Source organism: Convolutriloba macropyga, chromosome 1 (genome assembly GCF_964194025.1).
Source record: "Convolutriloba macropyga chromosome 1, txConMacr16.3, whole genome shotgun sequence".
Lineage (NCBI taxonomy): Eukaryota > Metazoa > Xenacoelomorpha > Acoela > Convolutidae > Convolutriloba > Convolutriloba macropyga.
The window spans coordinates 68,864,684-68,885,823 of record NC_134468.1 but is presented as its reverse complement, the minus strand read 5'-3'; the positions used below and the strand labels follow the sequence as shown (position 1 = coordinate 68,885,823).

The 21,140-nt window shown below is 34.8% G+C and overlaps 1 protein-coding gene across 1 annotated transcript; it reads right to left on the bottom strand.

The window, feature by feature from the left end:
* Positions 1–446: 446 nt before the first annotated feature.
* Positions 447–19,704, bottom strand: LOC142348148 (uncharacterized). Its single transcript, XM_075399397.1, has 8 exons — positions 19,585–19,704; positions 12,322–12,409; positions 11,334–11,885; positions 7,182–7,445; positions 6,591–6,857; positions 3,525–3,757; positions 495–583; positions 447–456 (listed from the first exon to the last, which is right to left on the bottom strand). The coding sequence occupies exons 2-8, from the start codon at positions 12,368–12,370 to the stop codon at positions 447–449; spliced, it is 1,464 nt and encodes a 487-aa protein (XP_075255512.1). The 5' UTR covers positions 12,371–12,409; positions 19,585–19,704.
* Positions 19,705–21,140: the final 1,436 nt, after the last annotated feature.

Genomic DNA, 21,140 nt, shown 5'->3' with positions numbered 1-21,140 from the left:
CGTGAGTACAAATTGATCAATACCAACCTCCTAGTAATATAGTTAAAACTTCAACTTTGTCTTTTGAATTACCTTATTTTGTGCATTTTTGCAGTTGACTGAAACAAAGGCTGGTTCGTCCCCTTTTTAGATCAAAATAACTGTATAAAAACTGAATAACGTTTGCGAAAATCCGAAATGCGGTGAAATCTGAATGAGCGTATTAAGTGATGCTCTTTAGTAGAGAATGAGTTGACAGCGAAAAATTTTCCATAGAAAATAAGAAGTCGTCACATAATTAGGACCGGTGCAATTAAGTTGACTCTCAGACTCGACTCAAGAAAGCTGATTTTGACGAATAGAAGTTTAAATTACCCAAAGTAAGTCCAGGTCCACCAACGTATATGTGACCCTCAACCCCATTTGGCTGCTGTTGTAGTCCATTGTCGAGAATGACAATGGACACTTCAGGGAACACTGTGCCAACGGGACAAATCTTTTTTGCTGGATCTAACTCTTCTTCCTGGAGATCAATCCAATTTGAGAGGTTCCCCATTGCGATGTCGTGGGTCTCCGAAAGACTGTACAAGTTCACAATTTTCACCTAGGGACGAGCCATAATACAACAGAGGATTTCATCAAAATCATGAGCTTGCAATAAAACAAATAATATTGTTATGGACAATTTCTGTGATCAAAAGTTGACCAACCAGTAAATTTACTATAACCAATATTTTACTATATATTTTGTACTGGTAGCAAAATTAAAGCCAGTAGTAGAAAATGTTTATAAAATATGTCGATGTGTTTATTAAATTATGTAAATTATCCAAAAATCACTATATATATATATATATATATATATATATATATATATATAAAACTTGATAAGACACACCCAATAAATCAGCTGTGATCAGATTTTAGCTTCTATTCAACCGTTCTTTCTTAGCTTGTTCGGGGCATAGGTTGTGGAGGAATTTGTCTTTTTGGGTTGGTAGATAGGTATGCGGGGGGGGGGGGGGTAAAAATTTGGCGGCGTAGGTAAGTGGGGCTCATTTAGGTAGGTTATGGATAGGTAGTTGGAAGGGTAGCTAGCTGAGAGGGTGATTCTGGCGAAAATTAACTGTGTGCGGGGGGTAGTTAAACGGGATATAGGCGTGTGTTGGGTGAGGTAAGTAGAGGATGTCTTTTGCTTGGAAAAAGAAGAAGGGATCGTTATGAAAAGATTTTTTTCAAAGAAACTTTTCGACTTTGAAATTTGCCAGCAATTCCTAACTAGCATATATTAGTAACTGAGCTGCTGTTAAATTACAATGCTCGAAAAAGAACGGATTGTTCCAGAACAGCGATCGATGTTCCAAAACAAAAGTCAAACGATCAAATCATGAGTCAACTTTTTTCAGCTTAAAAAACCTGGAGTATCAATACTTCGTTTTGCGAGTCATAAAAAACTCTAGATAGCAAATACAGCTCTTCGAGTCGTGATAACAGCTCAAAACAAACAAGTTATGTTTTAGGGATGTCAACATTTTAAAAATCCACGCCCGCAACTATGCTGTGTTCAGTTTGTTGTTACTTTTGTGTAAACAAGCTAACAAAACAGTTTTTATAGCGATTGCACAAAATAAAGATGTAAACAAAACTTAGTTATATCTTAGCCTCTTGAAGAATTTAATTTTTTGAACTCCAAATGTAGATTGAAAACAAATTTTGAATTGATAAATTGTCGTGCAACTTTCTAGTTATGAAACAACTGTTAGACACACTACCTACAAAAGTTTTTTTGTTCGTCTAATTAGCGTGATATTGAATTCTGGGAAGCTGAAGTACCCAAATGCTAGTGAATTTCAAAAAACTGCGGTTACTGTCCACAATTACTCGCAATTGCTAAAAAATCACTCTTTGTTCATTTCGTCGTTTTTCGGCTCACTATTTGTCAAACGATCTTAGGCAACAGTAATTGCGCCAGAAATGCATTGTTGTAATGTTTTCAAAAACTGTTGTGTACATTTGAACATAGCTGTATACATTATTTAGTTTTCTAATAATTTCACGAGAAGTAGATTTATGTATGCATTCTGTCCAGCAAATCTTCTTGACATTTTTGTCCTCCAGCTCAGCGGGAAAAAATAATTAACTTGCCGAACCTGTTTTATATTTTGACTTGTCTTAATACAGAAGCTAAAAAAATTATAAAAAATTAAACAAGCTGGAATAAAATTTATTGGGCTGGAGAAAATGAGCCAGTATATGCAATTTTATTGCTAAAGGAATTAAAAAAATACACAGTTGAAGTTTTCCTCGCATTTTGACAAGTTTATTCTTTTCTGAGGATTCTAATAGTCAACACTCATTTACTTGAGCACGAACAAATGTAGGGGACTTAAGTCCCATTTCATAACAGGACGGTCTTATAACAAAGCTAAACCAGCAAATCAGCCCTGTAACATTGTATCTCAAGGACTAATTTCAATTCAAGTCTTGCTCGTCATAAAAACCCAAGAATTGAAAAAAAGACATTGCTTTTTTCAGACAATCGAAAATTTGACTTTGTGTTTTTGACTTCGAAGCAGGACATCAAAAATTAACCTAATAAGCAAATGACCACTCTACTTTAGAAATCGTTGCTTGCAAAGGTGAGCAAAACAACATTTTTAATGGCTTTACTTAGACAAAAACATTTTTTCTTCCGTATCTTCGGACTGTTCGCTTTTTGATTGAAAGTAATGATCAATATGTTTGTTTTTTTCTAATTTGGTTCCTTAGATTCTCTTCTAAGCGTAAGAGCCGTCTTTATGATTAGTTTCAGATCACAGGAAATCATGATTTATGTACATGGTTTATGTACATGATTTCTAATGGTCCTATCGCGACTCAGTGGGTGTGTATCAATGAACTGCATCTCCATCAAAGTTCAACAAGTTTTTGAAAAACAAAAAAACATACTTACTCTTCTAGTTTTTTGAGATAAAGAAGAAATGTGATCAATTTTCACTTTTTTGAAGAGACCGTCTCCAATTGGTACCTTCGAAACTCCTGCAATGAGATTATTATCTTAACATGACTTAAGTGTAAACAAATAAATTAAAGTTTTGTATTAAAAATCGACATTTAAAACAAATTATAACAAATCTAAGAAGCCAAACATACCGAATCTTAGAGACCGAACAAGCCGAACCTAACAGACCGATTATACTGATGGTTTCTGGTGTTTGAAACTGTACGTAGGAAGCCAAACATGCCAACGACTACCTTGCATTTTATACTGAACATTCCGAGTCTAAGAAACAAAACATGCCTAATATAAGAGATCAATCATGCCGAATCTAAGAGACTGAACATACCGATGACTTCATACGTTTGCAACCAAATAAACCGAACATACCGATGAAAGCTAAACATACATGAGAAGCTAAAAATACGGCACATTTCTTGCCTCATTTTTGTTCAGTCTTCTGGACAAGGGCATAGTAAAATAAAGAATTGCAATCTCATGATTCTTTGCTGATTTACCATGTTGCTATGATCCGGATGATACTTACATTCGGTATACGTTTCTTCGTTTTCCTCAACAGTTTTGTAGTCACAATCTCACCACATAGAATGACCACTCGCAGAGATAGGTTTTCCAGTGCGGGCAAGGCGTATGAATTCATAATAGTCTCTAACAGAGAGGGTGTAACAGTTATCCTGGTGATTTTGTGTTCAATAAGGTAGAGAACAAACTGCTTCGGGTCATACAATGTCTTGTCTGGGATTATGTACAACTTTTGACCTGAAAATTATCAATTTGGAACATTCTTCAAATGAGAATTGATGCAATCGGTTTCGTTTTGCATGCAGGAATAGAATTTAACAAACTAACAACTTCATTGGCTTATAAACAACCCTAGTCCAAAAAATGATAATTATAAATTTTTAAAAACTTTTGGAAAATAGTGGATAATTTATAAATATTTAAAAATTGAACATCAAGAAGTTATATTTTTTTGAAGTTCGATTTTTAAGATTTATAATTTATCCACTGCTTTCCAAAAGAATTGTAAATTTTTTATCAATTAATTTTGAGCATTTTCTAAAAGTTTGTAATTCTAAAGCTTAAACTTTAAATTACTTTTTGCTAAATCTCAATGGGTACATTTGTGACGACCAAGTTGATATTGGACGCTCATCTAAGAAGATTCATGATTCATTTTTGAATTCGGTGCGTGCACTCCTTGCGTTGGGAAAGTCGCCGATTCTGTTGTTAAGAGCGTTCAGAACTCTCGCTATGGTCGGGGCTGGTTGTCCTTGCACTTGTTGAAAGTAATGATTGGGGAGATTGTAATACTCGTCTAACGCATAACTGTTCAAAAACGTGGGCAGGACCTCGCGTTGTCTCTGGTCATCCCAATTATTGGCGTTTGACATGGATTCGAAGTGTCGAACCCATCTTTCGAAACTCTTGAAGTCGCGGCTGGGGTATCGGAGGGGTGTGAGAAGGGGTGGTGCTACGACTATTTGCTGCTGATTGTTCGCCTGGTTCTGTTGTTGCTATTGCTGGCTGTTTGGTGCGTTGTTCATTTTTGGTAATTGAAGTAATTTTCGATGCAAAACCAAATGAAACAAAAAAAATATAAATGAGTTTTACCTTTGGAACGTATTCCAAAGATCTAATTCATCGGTTCTCTCAAATTTCAATTCTGAATTTTTTTTTGTAAAATGCAAAACCGCCTTCTAATCAGAAGAATCCCTCTGTGGTCGCCAATATAGAATCTGAATATTTAGGGTGAAGGTTTTACCCTATTCACAATTCCACAATTGTTCCTAGAATCTATCTTAGAGAAAACTACTGGACTGGATAGTAACTTCACAAAACCTACTACTCTTAACTAGACTGAAGGGTTATACCAGGCCCTTCGTTCAAGTCCTAAAGAAAGTATTTTCAGGCGCTATAGAACTGTAGTCAATTGCTAATAATAATGTTATTAAAATATGTTGGTAATGCCTTTCTATGTTATATGATATTTTAGCTTCTAAGAAATGCTTTACAAAATAAAATAAATTGGTGACTCTAAGATTGAGAATTATACCAGGTCCTCAATTCAGTTTCTAATTAATCGATCAACCAATATACTTAAAATAAATAGTAGATGACGTGAAGAGCTCGTCGGTGTTCACTCCACAACCCAACCAGACGAGTATTAACCAACTTGATAGAACGTTAAGACATTGCCCATCAGGTACTTCAGGTTACTGCAGACCTTTTTAATTGTCTACTTGGTTCACCATTCCATACTACATGGGTTAACTTAACTTGCCAAGTCTTCTACGAGCAGGCAGGCCTTCCCTCAGAGTGGCTTCACTATGCGGTCTCCTGGAAGGAGCTTGGCCGATTAATACTCTGAGAAATCAATCGTCTTGATGTTGTCCTGGACTCGGTGCTGTCCTCCAGTCCGTTAACCTAACTTAACCTAATTATTGATTGGTTGATCACTACTTTACTAGTCACCAAACTAATTTAAATCCAATAAATTGAAGCTAGATTGAGTATGATTTCAGATCCTTAGAGATGTATTGTGAAGTTACTAAAGTTGTACAAGTACGCTTTTGATTAACAGAAAACCGAAAGAAACGATTAAGTTTTACCCAGTCCTAATTATTACAAGACTGTCGTTCCTTCAAAACAACTAGTTACAAATGCCTATGAGTGCCACGTATCAAAGTGTTTAACAAATATCTACTAGATACCAGTTTAAACTCTACTAATTTATAAGAAAAGGTCCAAAAAGAGAAAGTAGTTGAAAATTTGCTAAGTTAAATTAACGAAAAGTATAATTACCAGGGTATACTAGTTTCAACATTTATTACAAGTTCAGTACCAGGACAGAGATCTGTTAACTCACTCCGAAATTTCGATTATCACGACAATATAACTATTTTCAGACTGATTTTGGTTACAAAAATTGGCTAAAATTGAGCCGTATATATACTGCTAATCTATGTTTGGTTATGATAGTTTAGTCCTATTTTTACCAAATGTTCCGAATCTTTGTGAGAAAAATACCTTTTTGGGAAAAGTTTTCAGAAGGTCATTCATGACTTTGATAACTTAGGCCCCTAATTTGGGTTTCCAATCCAATATTACGTGGGTGAGAATTTTGTTGTTCAATCCATGATATAATCTTTATCAGAATCAATATTTACTTATTCAACCATTCTCATCAGTTTAAATTTCTTTACCATTATTATCTTTGTACAGTTTCAAATTTAGAATTCGCTTTTGTGTTGGGAATAATTCAAGGTCAGTATTAATTTGTTTCTTTTCCGAAAAAAGCTTAAGTTTAACATTCCATTCCTACAGTACATTTGTGACGACCAAGTTGATATTGGACGCTCATCTAAGAAGATTCATGCAAATGAGGCTTATTTCTCACTATGCATGATCCTGATGCATATTTTGCAAGAGACTTACAAAAACATGCCCCGTATTAAATTAGGAAAGTTCAGTAAACGCTATCTTTGATTTTAAAAAATCCCTGCCAGAAATGTAGTAACGCTTTGAACGATCCCTATTTTTTTGAAACAAACAGTCCGCGTCTGATTAATGAATGGAAGAGCATAATAACCTTTGAGTAGTGGTCGAAGAATTTCCCAGACAAAGAACAAATTACATCCTTCTCTTTCTGCCTCTTTTCCTAATTCCCCTTCTATCTCATAGTCTGAATAATGATAGTCAAGGTGTCGTCGGTTGAATGCGAACACGTGGCTTCTGTGTGAACAAAGAACACATTTTGGTTCCCCTGTTGTACCACTTGTATACATTGCGGATGCTAAGTTGTCCAAGGACATCTCTGGAGGCTGATAGTTGTCAAGTAAGGATGAAGTCGGTTTGCCTGAACGTAAACAAAATAAAGTTACTTGTAATTTTGATCCCAGATTATAATGAACATTCATTTTGTTCACATTTATTTTGTTCACAGTTATCTTAATGCACCATAAGTGACGTAGAAAATTCAATTGGTCGTTAGAGGACAGTACTGGGGCTGATATACATCGCACATTTTGTTCGGGAATCGTCATTAACTTTATGTTGGCCTTATCGCCTGTGACAAATGCATTCTACTTTTCATCCAACTATTTATGTTTATAGATGATATTGTTTATAACTATAGTGCAAGGCTTTTCAGTATTCCGACTACATTGATTTGAAAATTTACCTTTCGTTATTCTTGAACACCATTCGCCTTCGTCATCCACAATCAAAGTATTAATGTTCAGGGCAATTGTCCCAAATATAACCTCCAACCTCCCTTTGAGGACTCCTTCGTTTGTGATCACGCTCTTTGGCTTCGCATCCTCCATCACTGAGGCGAGAAAGGTGTCTGGATTGTTTGGATCTAATGTGAGGAAAGCACCTCCTGACTTGAGGATTCCCAACTCTACTGAAGGGTATACGAGGCTTTTAGGCAGGAATATAGCGACTGAAAAACAAATGGTGAAACTCAGAAAAACAAGCAAGTTTGAGGAACCAGACAGAGGTTGCTATTGTTTAGACAGCAAGGAACAAACAGGAGCGTTTGCAGTGTAGGCCCCTCACAAATAAGTCAAGACAAGGAAACATGTCAGATTTCCTCCCAAGCTGAGATGCCAGACCAAAATCAAGTATGTCCAAACCGTCCCATGCCTAAAGTGTCTATTCCCTACCTTTCCAGTCGGAAAACGCTGTGTCAGAAAGAAATTTTATAGGTTAAAATGCCGATGAATTTCTTTACACAAAATTCTAATAGTTTTGAAGCAGTTTATTTGACATTAATTGGCTCATTATTGTGATAATTTGTAAAAAGCGTAGTTAATTCACTTTTAGTGCAAGCAAGAGCCACGTGGACATTTGCTAGTTGGATTCATCTACATAGCTACCACTTTAACGCAAAGATTTTAAAGTACATTACTATCTAAAACAATAGCTGAAAGTTTGATTATTATGCCTTTAGAGAATCAATCGAAGCCAATTCCAATAAAAACTCAGTCGTGCAGCGCTAAACGCTCGCCAATTTATTGCAAGCTCTATTTGTTGCCTACTTGAAAAACTTATGGTACAATCCAAAAAGTTTGGCTCGTAATGACGCTCTTCTCAATTTCCGATTTTTGCTTTTCTTCACTATATATTTATTGACATTGTTCTAAGACTTTGAATGTTCAAAAGCAGATGGAAGAGTTAGGCATAGAAAGCACTAGGTTTAATTAGATTCCCTAGATTGGCGTTAGTAGTCTTTCAAAAGCTTACTGCGCTATTTAATGGAAAGCCTTATCGCAAGCTGAAAATTTATTTTATGAAAATGACATTTGTAATGTTTGTGTGTCCAAAAATGTGTAATCAATCAAATGTCTTCGAAATTTTTTTCACAGCTGCCTAGTTTGTATAATCACCGGGTCTCAAATTGACGTTGCAGTAGTTTCTTTTGTAGCCTTTTAAGTGCTTAAAGTGCCGAAATTGCTGCAAAGGATTAAATATATGGTCAAAAGATATTATGAGTTGTTAAAAAGTTGTTGATTCTTTGTTACATTTTTGGCGATCAAATATCAAAATTGACTACACAAAACTATAAAAAAAAACAAATAAGCAAATCTTAAATTAAATTGTCAAAATTTCTTCGTTCCTAAAATTTACTGTCATTTCAGTTCGTTGAGCCATGGTGTTAGATATTATTTCTTCTGAGTTTGCCTCTGAATTCTGGTTTGAAGTTTTGCTCAACAGTTTTGGTTCTGAAGCTACCATTACTCAAAAGAAGTTTCAACTAATATATATTTCTTTCTGATAACTTGGTTTTAGCTAAAGTTTTTGTCAGTTTATCCCGACTGCGCATTTGCCGCCGATTTCAAAACAAATTATGTCTATTTCTTCACAACTTTTTGTCCTTCATCTTTTGATTTTTGCCTAAGCGTTCAGAGTCTGCTGCGGAGGAATAAATTCAATGTGAAAAGGTTAGTTTTCAAGATTCTCAACCAAAAATTTGCTGCTGTTGTTGCTTTTTTCCTCCTTTCCTTAAGTTTGTAAAATGTTTACTCAATTATCTTGAACTTCCTCTGTCTTTCTCTTAGACATTTGAAGCAAGGAAATTTCAGCAACGGTAAGGCTGTTTTGGCGCATTTTGGCAAATTTTGATAAGTTTGAGAATTTTTTTGAGAATTTGTGCTAAAATTTGCTATTTTAAAAATTTATGAACATTTGCTTCAATATTCTGATAGCCCAAACATTTGTCGTTATTGTATTTATATTTAAAGTCCGTACATAAGAACTGAGAAGCAGAAAATTTTAATTAACATATTTGAGATATTTTCAATTTTCTTCTTTATCTAAGAAAATTTTGTCATCCCTGTGCCTTTGAATATATAGAAGCGGAGACCTCTATAGCCTGCAGTTTGGCAAATCTTCGCAAATTATTATTGCTTCCTGCCACCTTATCTGTTCTCGATTTTTCTGTTTTGGGTAGGAAATTCTTGTTTTCAATACCTTAACCCCAAAGTGATCCACCATTAATAAATCATTTTTTATATTTTCATCTAAATTTTAGGGAGTTGTTTCCACATGTCTGGCTTGTGCTCTTTTTTGTCCAGCCAAAAGCTTCCATGTTTTTTATTAAATTCTTTGGATTTTTTTCACAACTTTTGCAATACCGGTAATTATTGTTGGTCGCTCAGACATTTCTTTGTTGTCCTCTTACTGGACAAAACAGATGCCATAGTTTACTTCAAATCTTCCCTATTCTAGTCCCGTAGGTTTCACTTACAAAAATTTGTTCTAAATTTACAGCATTACACACTTACATGTTTAATCGATGATTAATTGCCAAAGTCCCTTGTCCCATAATTGAGATTACTTTATAATTTATGTTGTCAAGGGCAATTCATTCTGATTTCGCTGCAATTAATTCAACACCTTCGTGATAAAATCAAATATAGCGCTTTTTAGATTAGGACCGAATTGTGGCTGCCTAAGACTTGATTTAAAAATTAAAAAACATAATAAACTTCAATTAACACATAAAAGATTTTTTTAAATGAGTTAAAACTATAAATAATCACATTTTCATATTCTAATCTCTTTTCTAAATTCGAACGATTTGCTTTCCAACACTCTATGAAGGAGGAATTGTGAAATTGAATTTTCGATATTCTCACTAGTATTAATTGTTATCATTTTAGCTACTGATTCAAACTTTAAGCAAAACTTTTTTTTAAAGAAAGGAAGTTCTTTGAAACTAATTAGCTCCCCTTTTGTTTGAAAGAAAGGAGGAAATTTTTGAAATTATTGTTTGCACAAGTTTCCCTCAAAACCGTTTTCCAGAAATAACACTAAGTTTTTTCTAGCTGTTAATGCCCAATTACAATCTGTTGTTTTATAGCTTCCTATGTGAAAAAGCACGTGGTCCATGAGAAAAAGGGTCCAATGTTAGTTGGGGGAGGAAAGGGGAACAGAGTTGATTTGCGAAAACATATGCCTATGTTTCTGTCACCTACCCTCAGAAAAAATTGACAAAGAAATTAAGACTAAGTATTTTAGTGGAGCTCGTTATCAAGCAGAGTTGTAATTTAGTCTCCACTTAGATTTGTGCTACATTCTTTTTCACTTCCGATTTTTCTCTGATAGACAAAGATCGCAAGTTTACTGACATCGGACATCCAGCAACATACATCAAACGCATATTGAATTTGTAGAATCTGAATATGCATAATGTGTAATCTAATTACGCAGTGTGTGGAATCTAATTACGCGAATCGGGGACTTCAGTTATTCAAACCATGCCAAAACGAATTACTCAGTTATGCCAAATCGAATTACTCAAATTACAAATCTAATTATTTTTGCCTTTGGAAAACACTTATGCTAATCCTTCAGTTTGTTCATTAAAACTCGTTTGCGGACAAGACTGACTTGATCTCCTTAAAATAATTCAATCCAAGACAGTCTGGCGAACAAAAGTGCTTTCCACAGAACTAGTGTATTAAGACTGCGCGTGAAATTTGCTTGCACAAATCGGTCAATTATGCCCCATTTAAGGTTCTTTACTGACCACTAATGTCAGTAGTAAATAAGTTTTTGCGAGAGCAAGAATGCAGCCTGACGTTTTTTTTATAAATTATGCTCATTAGGAGGCATCAGTCTAGGTTGATTTTTTTTACATTTCCTGGAATTAGTGGTCAGTCCTCAAAAGCGGTCATTTTTACCGTTCAATAACTGCTCGAAATATATAAATCTATAAATTTCTGAAAAATGTAAATGCCAGGATCGCTTGCACCCGAAGTCACGGTTCAAAAAACGGTTCATTATTTCTTGGGTTCTTTGGGGTTCTAATTAAAATAAGAATTACTCATATCGCCAAGTTGGATCTTGGCCTCAATCTGGAGCCAGGCAGCTATCAATTTGGAATTGTGGTCCAGATCTCTAAACGTCTGAGTTTGGCCCTCGAAGTAAACAGCTGTCTTGTCGTAGTGTCTGGGACATTCACGCGAGAACCATTCATGCAAGCAGCCGAGATTCTCGTATTTTTCATCTCGGCTGTCCGGTTCGATTGCTATATGAGCTTCAATTTCGGCTTTTTCTTCACCTTTCAAACTATTGGAGCGTGCTTTATTTTCGGAATTGGTTTTCTTATTTTGGGGCACTTTCGCTCTGTTCCCTTTTCTAGTGCCAATTGCCTCTAGTGTCTGAGATTCGATCGCATTGTTTCTTTTGATGGTTTTTATTTTATAGCTCTCGGGAAGTGTCAAGCTTTCAGAACTTTCGGGTTTGGTGGCGGCTTTGATTTTTCCTGTTTTTATTCCCTTTGACTTTTTGTGGTCTTTTGAGCCGCCAAAAGCTATTTCAGCTCCCTCTCCAGAGTTGGATTTGCTCTGAGCCGATATGAGGGCTAGCCGGTGGTCTGAAACATGAAAAGCTCAGCTTGATAAGATCTTACCTCTCTAAGAATTCAGTTCTCCTCAATGAGGGTGTGAGGAAAGATCGATTGTATATAAATGAAGTTACCCAGGTTTATACCCGAGTCTTTTGAAAAGACTCTTGTGGGGAGGGTATTTATTGACTGAAGTCTTTCTATGGGCCGAGTCTTTTCATGGGCATTTTCTGTCGAGAATGGTTTTTTCATAACTAAAACTGGGGACTTCGTTAATGTTTTGGCTTAACTCAAGTCTACCGAAAGTCAAAATCGTTATATTCTGTTTATTTTATCACTGAGTTAATGAAAAAAAAATACTGGAAGAAAAACCTTAAAAACTTTGACGGAATTGGAGTAAAATCCATATTTTTATCGAGATTAATATCAGATATATTGAATTATAGTAAATACCGGTTATACTAACTTTTGGGCTGTCTGCTTGATGAGAAAGCTTTCTGCTCGTAAACAAACATGTTGGTGTCTCATCAGATATGAACAGCTTTGTCGGGTTTCTGAAAAGGAGGTTCTGAAAATTATGAAAAAGTACAATTCGCATAAAAATGCTTGTGTACACTTGATGAATGTATGAATCAATGTCAATGAAAGCGTTTTACTAAAAAATAGTAATAGTTTTTACATCAATTTATGATATAAAATATAATGAAATTCTAATGTAAATTATAATATTCCATCAAGGCAACACTTTATAACCGAAAATGGCTTCTAGTATAAGCCAAAGCTATTTTAATATTGGCGTTTCTATATTTTTCTACCTCTTCACAGTAGAGTTGAATCCTCTTGCAAGTTTCTGTCTTGAGTAAGGAGGAATGACAGGCGACAGTTCGCTGATTGATTGACAAAAGAACATTGGTTTCCTAAACCTTGAGATAATCGATGGAAATCTTGAAGCTTCTGATCTCATTTCTTATCTATTTCTGTTCTAATACAACTTTTCTTGATGAACTACTCTTGATGGATATTTTTGGAGAAATACAAATCTGGCCCCATAAAAAAGCCTTTGAAAAATTAAAACAGTTGTTGTAAAGATTTTTGAAATCTTGAGGATTATTGGGTTTTAATGTAACGAAATATATTCATCTTAGTCAACTGCCTACCTTTCAAAAACGCAGAGGTAATTCAATTAGACAGACTAAATAAGCATACATTTTGCTGGTCTAAAAGTTTTGAATTGAAATTAGGTGCTGACACATTTTTTTGTTTCCATTGTATTTCACCTGTATTTCGAGAAAAATAAATTGTATTAAGTTGTCTTGCTATATTATTTTCAAGACATTGTTGGCAATTAAATGGTTTGCATAATCAGGGTCCCAAGTGCAAAACCGTTTGGTTTAATGCACTATTTTCTAATTTCATAAATATATATTTTAACCAGAACTACTCTGCAGTTTGGAAAGTCGCCGGCACTGAAAGAAAATCTGCCTTTTGAAATTTCTTTTCATTTGCTCTTTCAACTTCAATGGACGTCAAGAGGCGTTTAGATCCGATAAAAGCATAGAGGAAGTTTTTCAGAAACAAAGTCAGTGACAAAACACTGGTTCTTGAGATGATTTAAAACTGTGATATTCTGTTAAAGCAAAATATCCCGGATCGAGGTTTGGCTGTGAATTTTAGTAAGAAATGCGGCGAAAAAATTTTCTCCGCGTATTTCTACATCTTTTTGCGGTGAATGCGATGAATCGCGGTGAATTATTTATTTTCACCGCGTTCTCAGTATTCTTACAAAAAAGAGCTTCCTTAAACGGATTCCAACCTGTTACCTGCTGCATATCTTCAACTTCTTAGTCCACTGCGCCACCTGTCACGTTATTCTCTGATTTTTCTTGTAAATTTAAATCAGATTCAGTAAACGTTGAAAAACCAATGGGTCGAATTTTTTTTTAGTATTGTTGTAAGCTTCGAGGTGAATTTTTGTAAGAAATGCGGTGAAATGTGGTGAATTATTTTTTTCACCGCATTCACCACTTTCACCGCATTTCTTACATTAATTTATCACAAAAGTCGATGCGGTGAAATTGGTAAGAATTGTGGCGAAATGCGGTATACCTGTTTTTGATAACAGTTCTAATTTATTTTTAGTTGTTGATGTTTTACTCTGTGTTATCTGAGAAACAAATATTTTGAAACTAAAATGAAGAAATCCTGTACAATTACAAAAAAATTTAGCTGCTCTTTTTTATATTTGGTTGGGTTACCTAATCACAAAATTTAGTGGACCAGCATGAGTAAAGCGTTTTGGAAAAACGATTTCAGAAGAAGCAAGTGGAGAAAAATATTTGCAGCTCCGCAATATCGATATCTATTCAACATGAAAATTGAAATTTCACATTCGATATATTTTCCATACCACAGTTGGCAGTTGTTTTTCCGACGTCAGATTCTACAAGAAAAAGACATCGAAATTCTTTCAATATACTCCCATCTTTCGAACATCAACGTCAAGTTTAAGCTAACCCGAAATAAAAAAATGTGTCAACTTGAAGTTGTTAAATGATTTTATGATTCGTTTTTGTCAAGTAGTCCTCAATGTATTCTTCCAAAAAAAGTTATAGAAAACGATCATTTGCTATGATGATATTGCAACTTCTGTTTTATTTTACAGGTAATTTTCCGGGTCGAGGTCGAACGGTTCACCTATAAGAACTTGCAAGTTTCTGGCGGAAACTCACAAGGCGATACATGGCCTTGCAAGTTTTTCTTCCAAAAACTTGCAAGTTCATTCAAGTTAACCATTAGACTTACAAGGCTCTTACAAGTTAACCATTTGAAATAAAAGGGTCTTGAAAGTTAACAATTCAACTCGCAGTGTTCTTACAAGTTAAACATTTGACTTACTAGTTTCTTACAAAAGTTCTTTGAGTATAAGTTGTAACCAGATAACTTTGCTGCCTATATCATATCACAAATACAATAAAACGTAGTAAGTTACTATTGTAAACAGATGCTTCAAAAAAAGAACCTGGAAAAGAGTGACATGAAATTTTTGAAAAAAAATAAAAAAATGAAGGTTCACGAAATTGTTTTAAAAAATGCTGACATATGAAACTGAAATTTCAATCAAAGTCATAAAGGGTATGAATTTTTAGGAGTACTTTAGGAAAAGAAGTCGTGAAGAAGCCAATTGAGATTTGTTCAATAATTGAATTTCAAAAGGACCTCTTGAGTTGATAAAAATGAGAAGTAAACATTTTATCAACTTAGGTTGCATTGTAAAATGTTATCCAAACTGAGCAACTAACTCTCACGCGCCTTCTACGTTAAATGACTCAGTGTTAAATTGAATTAATCAATTAGAATCGAGCTCAACCGGATCACACTTGCAGGAAACTTAAAATTTAGCCATTGGACTTGCAAATTCTTACAATTAACCATTTGACTTGCAAGTTCTTACTTATCCTTTGTAAGAATCTTGCAAATTCTTAAAAGTTACCCATATTTTTCAAAAAACTTGCAAATTCTTACAAGTTAACCATTCGGTCTCGAACCGGGTTTGCTTTGATCAGGGAATTCTAATGACCTATCTGTTGTAACTGGTCTCGTGAAGTTTTCTGATGCATGAAACTGGAACATTGCCATTTTTCCGTTAATGCTGATTTCCACAAAGTTGTCCCACTTCCCCTGCTCAACATACTGTAGTTATTTTAGGCTGTTTTTTATAGTAAGGCTGGTATCTCTAGAAAATTTTTACTTAGCATAGAAAGAGAAAAAGAAAAATATTCCGAGAATTTGAATGCTATATATGAATATGTAAGGTAATATTTTTCAGCGGGTAAACATTTTTCAGCGGGTAAATCTTTTTTTTCAGCGGGTAAAAACTATTTTTCAGCGGGTAAATCTTACACATTAATCTGCTTAATCTGCTGATTTTCCAGCACTTTCTCACATAATTTCAGCTCTTTTTAGCACATTAAGCGGATAGTTATGTAAGATCTAACTGCTGAAAAAATAATTTTTCAGCGGCTGTCAGCGCATTTCTTACATAACTTTCAGGAATTATGTTACACAATATCAGCACTTATCTTCTGCATTTTCAACGATTTCCTTGCACAAATTGAAAATTTTTGAGTTGTTTTTCCTGCTGTACATTCAGAAGAAGTAACTGTGCAAGACTAAAAAGCATTGCACTGGGGCAGTTTAACTTAAAGACAGTTGGATATCTGCCAAAAGACTTAAGAATTCTGTCAAACCTTAAGATAAAGCAGTTATTGCAGTTGAGGTATAAAACCAAATTACTTGATTGAATGAAACCAGGTAGCTTAAGTATAATTATCTTCTTTCCGTTACATATGATGAAAGTGTGACGCTTTTCACTCGGTGTGTTTTTCAAAAAAAAGAATTTTCATTTTTAAAAAACCACGCAGAGTTTTGATTGATTAGTGGCTCTTCATAAATGCTAAAGTTGAAGGAACCTACATGCTGACTGCATTATAAGCAATATCGAGGAAGAAAATTGCACGTAAATTTATGTAAGAAAGGCGCTGAATCCGCTGAGTTTTAAATTTTCACAAGTGCTGAAATTATGTAAGAAAGGCGCTGAATCCGCTGAATTTAAAATTTTCACAAGTGCTGAAATTATGTAAGAAAGGCGCTGAATCCGCTGAATTTAAAATTTTCACAAGTGCTGAAATTATGTAAGAAAGGCGCTGAATCCGTTGAATTTAAAATTTTCACAAGTGCTGAAATTATGTAAGAAAGGTGCTGAATCAAATGCTGATTTTATGCAAGAGATGCGCTGAAATGTGCTTAAATTTTTTTTTCAGCGGATTCAGCACCTTTTTATCGATTTTCAGCGCAATCAGCACAAACCTTACATAATTTCAGCGGATTTCTTACAAAAATATCCGCTTACAGCTGCTGACCCCTCGACCCGGGAAATTGTGAAAAGTACTTAACTGATTTGGAAGACATGAAATCCGTTTTAAAGCAAAATTTTTTATACCTATGGGACAGCTAGTGCCTTAAAAGAATGAAAATATTCTATTGCAACTATAGTCGAAGTAGAATTATTTCAAAAGACATCGGTATACATTATACTCCTCCAGGTTAAACAGATTTCGAATATTCAATTTTAATTAATTGTTTATCATACGAGGAGTTGAAACGTCGTGCATAAACGCACATCATCGATCATCTTTCTTCCGATTCAACTTCATGCTCGTTATTTCCTGACGACTTGCCCAAAAATGCTCACCCTTCACCATAAAATTAAGTTGGTGCCTTCAACTTTAGTTCGTTGGGGTGAAAAATTGGGTGAACCTCGGAATAGTTTTCAATACAATAAAAAATGGAATATACAATTTCTGTAGCATCGCCGCATTTAAATCTAACAGAAAATCTAAAATATAGTTTGGCTTTATAATGTGAAAAACCCTTGATATGTTTTTGAAACGCACAAAAATTACAAAGCTTTCTTATGCCAAACAACAGAAAAGAAAATCCGAACTGATAATTTCTTTTTTCGTTTTGGGTCGAAATTTTCATCCTACCGACGTTTTGCTTTGTGTTAATCGCAATACGTCCGAAGCAGGGTAAGGAAAGATCGGGCACGAAAAATCACAATATTGATACTACCAAAAATAATGGTAGAATTTGAGGTGATCATTACAACAGTTCTTATCAACAGCTAAAACTAGCTGACTACTGACAGAGAAATTGACTTATACAGCGTCAATCAATAGCAAAAAATGAGACTTCCGTAGTGCGTCAGATAGCTCAGATTTTAGCGCCACAGCTGTAGTTCTTTTTACCAACGTTTACGAACGTAGTTCTTTTTACCAACCAATCAATGCAAAAGCTAAACTTAGGTATTCAATTTTTGTCTTAAGGCTAACTGGAGGTCAATTCGTCCACCTTTCGAAATTGTATTCGTGGTTGAGGAACTTTAAATATTCGGACGATCAAACTATTTTGCTTACAAAGTGACAACAACGAGATAATCGAAAAACACTTAAAATTGACCTGATCCATCAAAAAGACCGATTCAAACTTTTTCATGGAAAATAATTATTGATGAAATTCATTGAGAAATGACAACTTTTTATACTAAAGTTCTAGAAAATTAGCACAACATACTCCAACAAATTTTACTTTAGATATATGCTTTTCTAGAAAAAAAAGAATCAATGAAACAAAATTTTTTTGTTTGAAAGCCTTCACCATAAAAAAATCAATTAATTTCTTTTGGGACACTTTTGTCAACATTGATTGCGAAAATGAGGGCTATGCTGCAATTAAGTGAAATCAAGTTGCAGCGGTTTTGCGGAATGCTTCTCCGCAAAAAGTATTTTGCAGCGGAAAGTAATTTCCACTTTCCACTTCCAGTCACTGAAATTGCCATATATGGCACCACTTTTTTTCTCCGCAAAGTGAGCAAGTACAATGTTCACACGTACAATGCAATGTATTAAGATAGGAAAAGTGAAATTCGGTTATAAAAGTGAGTACATTTACTCAAAAATTTGTTACAGGTAGACACTTGTAGTGTGCCCTCTTTCAAACGTCTTAGTCTAAGTAGCGAGTTATTTCTGCCCCAAATACCCTTAAAAAATATTTACAAAAGTCTGTTTGTTCAAAAAATCCTAGAACTTGCTCATATGAACCCTGAATTATTGATTTGAGCCTGATGTATTTGGCACCAATTGTTGATTTGAGCCAGTTGATTTTGCACCTCGTGATATTTCATTTGAGGTGCCTGATGTTCTAATGAACGTGGTTTCTTTCCCCTTGTGGAGTAATTTTTAATAATTTTCAAAATTCGTCCGCATAATGGTTGGTTTGAAATGGATTGGGATTGAATGAGAACAGAAAACAATTGACATACAGGTTGTTTTAATTTTCTGTCTCTACGGATCTTGTTCCATTCATTTCAACTGACTCATATTTAGCAGCTTTTGTTTGAAAGCGAGAATTATGTTAATCAGAGAAGGAAGTCCAAGCCTTCTGGGGTAGACAAACTTAGTATGAATTAGAATAAAGTAATTTAATAATTACAAACTCACAGCCGATTATCATTGGTTTTTTTCCAAAAAAAAAACAAATTATTATCATTCATGAAAAGTCGTATTTAGACTTGCCCAGTACTGGGCAACGTAATAAGACTTTGATATGGACTTGCCTAGCACTGATATAGACTTGGAGTTCGGTCCGAGATGACATATGATCAATTTAGTAGACAAGGTTAAATGGCAGAATTGGAAAATCATGATTCAGCGCTGCGATGCACATAGAATCATGTCTGGGTAAGAGTGTTCCATAAATTAAAACTAGTAATTAAACATGAGTGCACAAGGACAATGCTATTATGGAAATGATGATACAGAAATGAAGTTTAAACGCTTTTTGATGAAAACTCGATAATCTGTTGAAAGTTTGTATCTATCAGTTACAAACGTCAGTTCTGCATTGTTTGCAGTGCCTTGATATAGATCCACCTTGTTACGTGCCTTCTCACCATCGCTTGTTGCCTTTTTCTTAATCAGTCACACTTAAATCGTCTGTTGACAACTTTACTTGCAGTAGTTGCAAACATTTCAAGGAAATTTTTAATCCCTTTCCTGTTATAAATCATCCCATAATTGTCGCTTAATTGTCGCTTAATCGACTAAAGTTGCCTCAAATCCAGATCCTTGTCCTTCAAAAACAAATTTTTATTCCATTGATGTCAACTCACCGTTTGAGCTTGAGGATGGCTGCACAGATTGAAGCAAATATGGCCACTCTTATAAACAGCCACTTGAAATTGATATGTAATCTAATCTATATTACCACACCTATTCGCATCAGTATCTCAAATTATCAAACAAATGCCACAACGGCCTTTTAATAAATGAAGCGTTTGTTTGCTTTATTTTTCGCTGTTGCTTCACATTAATTAAAAACATTTTGTCAAGCAGTTATAAAATTATGAACGCGTGTTGGCAATAATTTCCACGCCAATGAGTTTAAAACAGACCGAACTTAGTTCTCATCAGCGTTCAGTTTTTAATAGTTGCCAAGTTATCTAAGAATAATTTTCATCAGAACTTTTCAGAACTAAATTTATTGGTCCAAATTGAGCGTAAAATAGGATAATTACTTGAACTGTTCAAACTTGGTTGTGTTTATTAAAATAAGAGAAACATTCTTACATCGAGGACGTTCTCGGTATTGTGAGTCAAAGATTTCTCAAACAATCAGTCAAATTAGGAGTCAGTTTAACATTGGAATAAATTTGAGCCCCTTTTGAAAAGTGTTACATTTTGATATGTATTTACGACGCCGAAAAGGATTTAAAAAAATCAAGTCTAGTCTTCACTCGTATGCTCTTTTCAGCTAGGTCACTATGACTTGCTAAGACTTTGCGGTGACTAAATGAGCACTTGGTCAACCAAGTTTTTTGAGATCCTTTTGTCAGCCCATCATGACTAATCAATACAAAGGCTGACAATGCGGATTCATCCCACAAAATATAGTAGCAGAATAATTGCATACTGAGCAGCATATACGTTGTGATTGCTATGCCATTGCTGAACGTCAAGTATTAAACAGTAGTGAATTAGTCAAATTACAAGTACGTGACTTGGAGCCGTCCAGTATCACATTTCTGATTATGTCAATTTTTTTGTTCTGGCTGAAGTCTGGGCCAAGACCACTCTGCGCGTCTTGAAAATTGTCAAATAAGGTTGGGAAAGCAACAAAAACAACCTCGCATCTAGTAATAATTCTATGAGTCAAAGTTTTTGGTTGCCAAAGGTCTGCTGATCAAGACATTAAACTTTTTTCGATTACTAGACAATTGAATTTTTTACGTGGGTCCTGCTTGAAGCCAACATGTCGGCTTCAGAAAATGTTTTGATTAACGTCAGTTTTTGGTTGGAAAAATTTTCTCACAGATTTGACATTCAAAAAAGAAACTCAAGAAAACTCGACTCACTAATATCACGTCTATTGTAAATGGTTTTTGCGCTGTGCATAGAACTGAAAATTCAGCTTACCTCAAATAATGATATGACCTACGTGGTGTCAGGACAAATTACCCAATGCCATTATACCCAATGCAAAAATACCAAATGTCAATATAGCCAATGCCATTATACCCAATGTACCTTGATATTTTCGTTCAATAATCCGACAACAAATTAGCAGTCGCTATTACCCGTATGTTTTAACATACCTAATGGCCATGGCCATACCTCAGCGGCCCGTGGGACTTGAAATGAAACTATCACAACCGAAAAAATGTTTAAA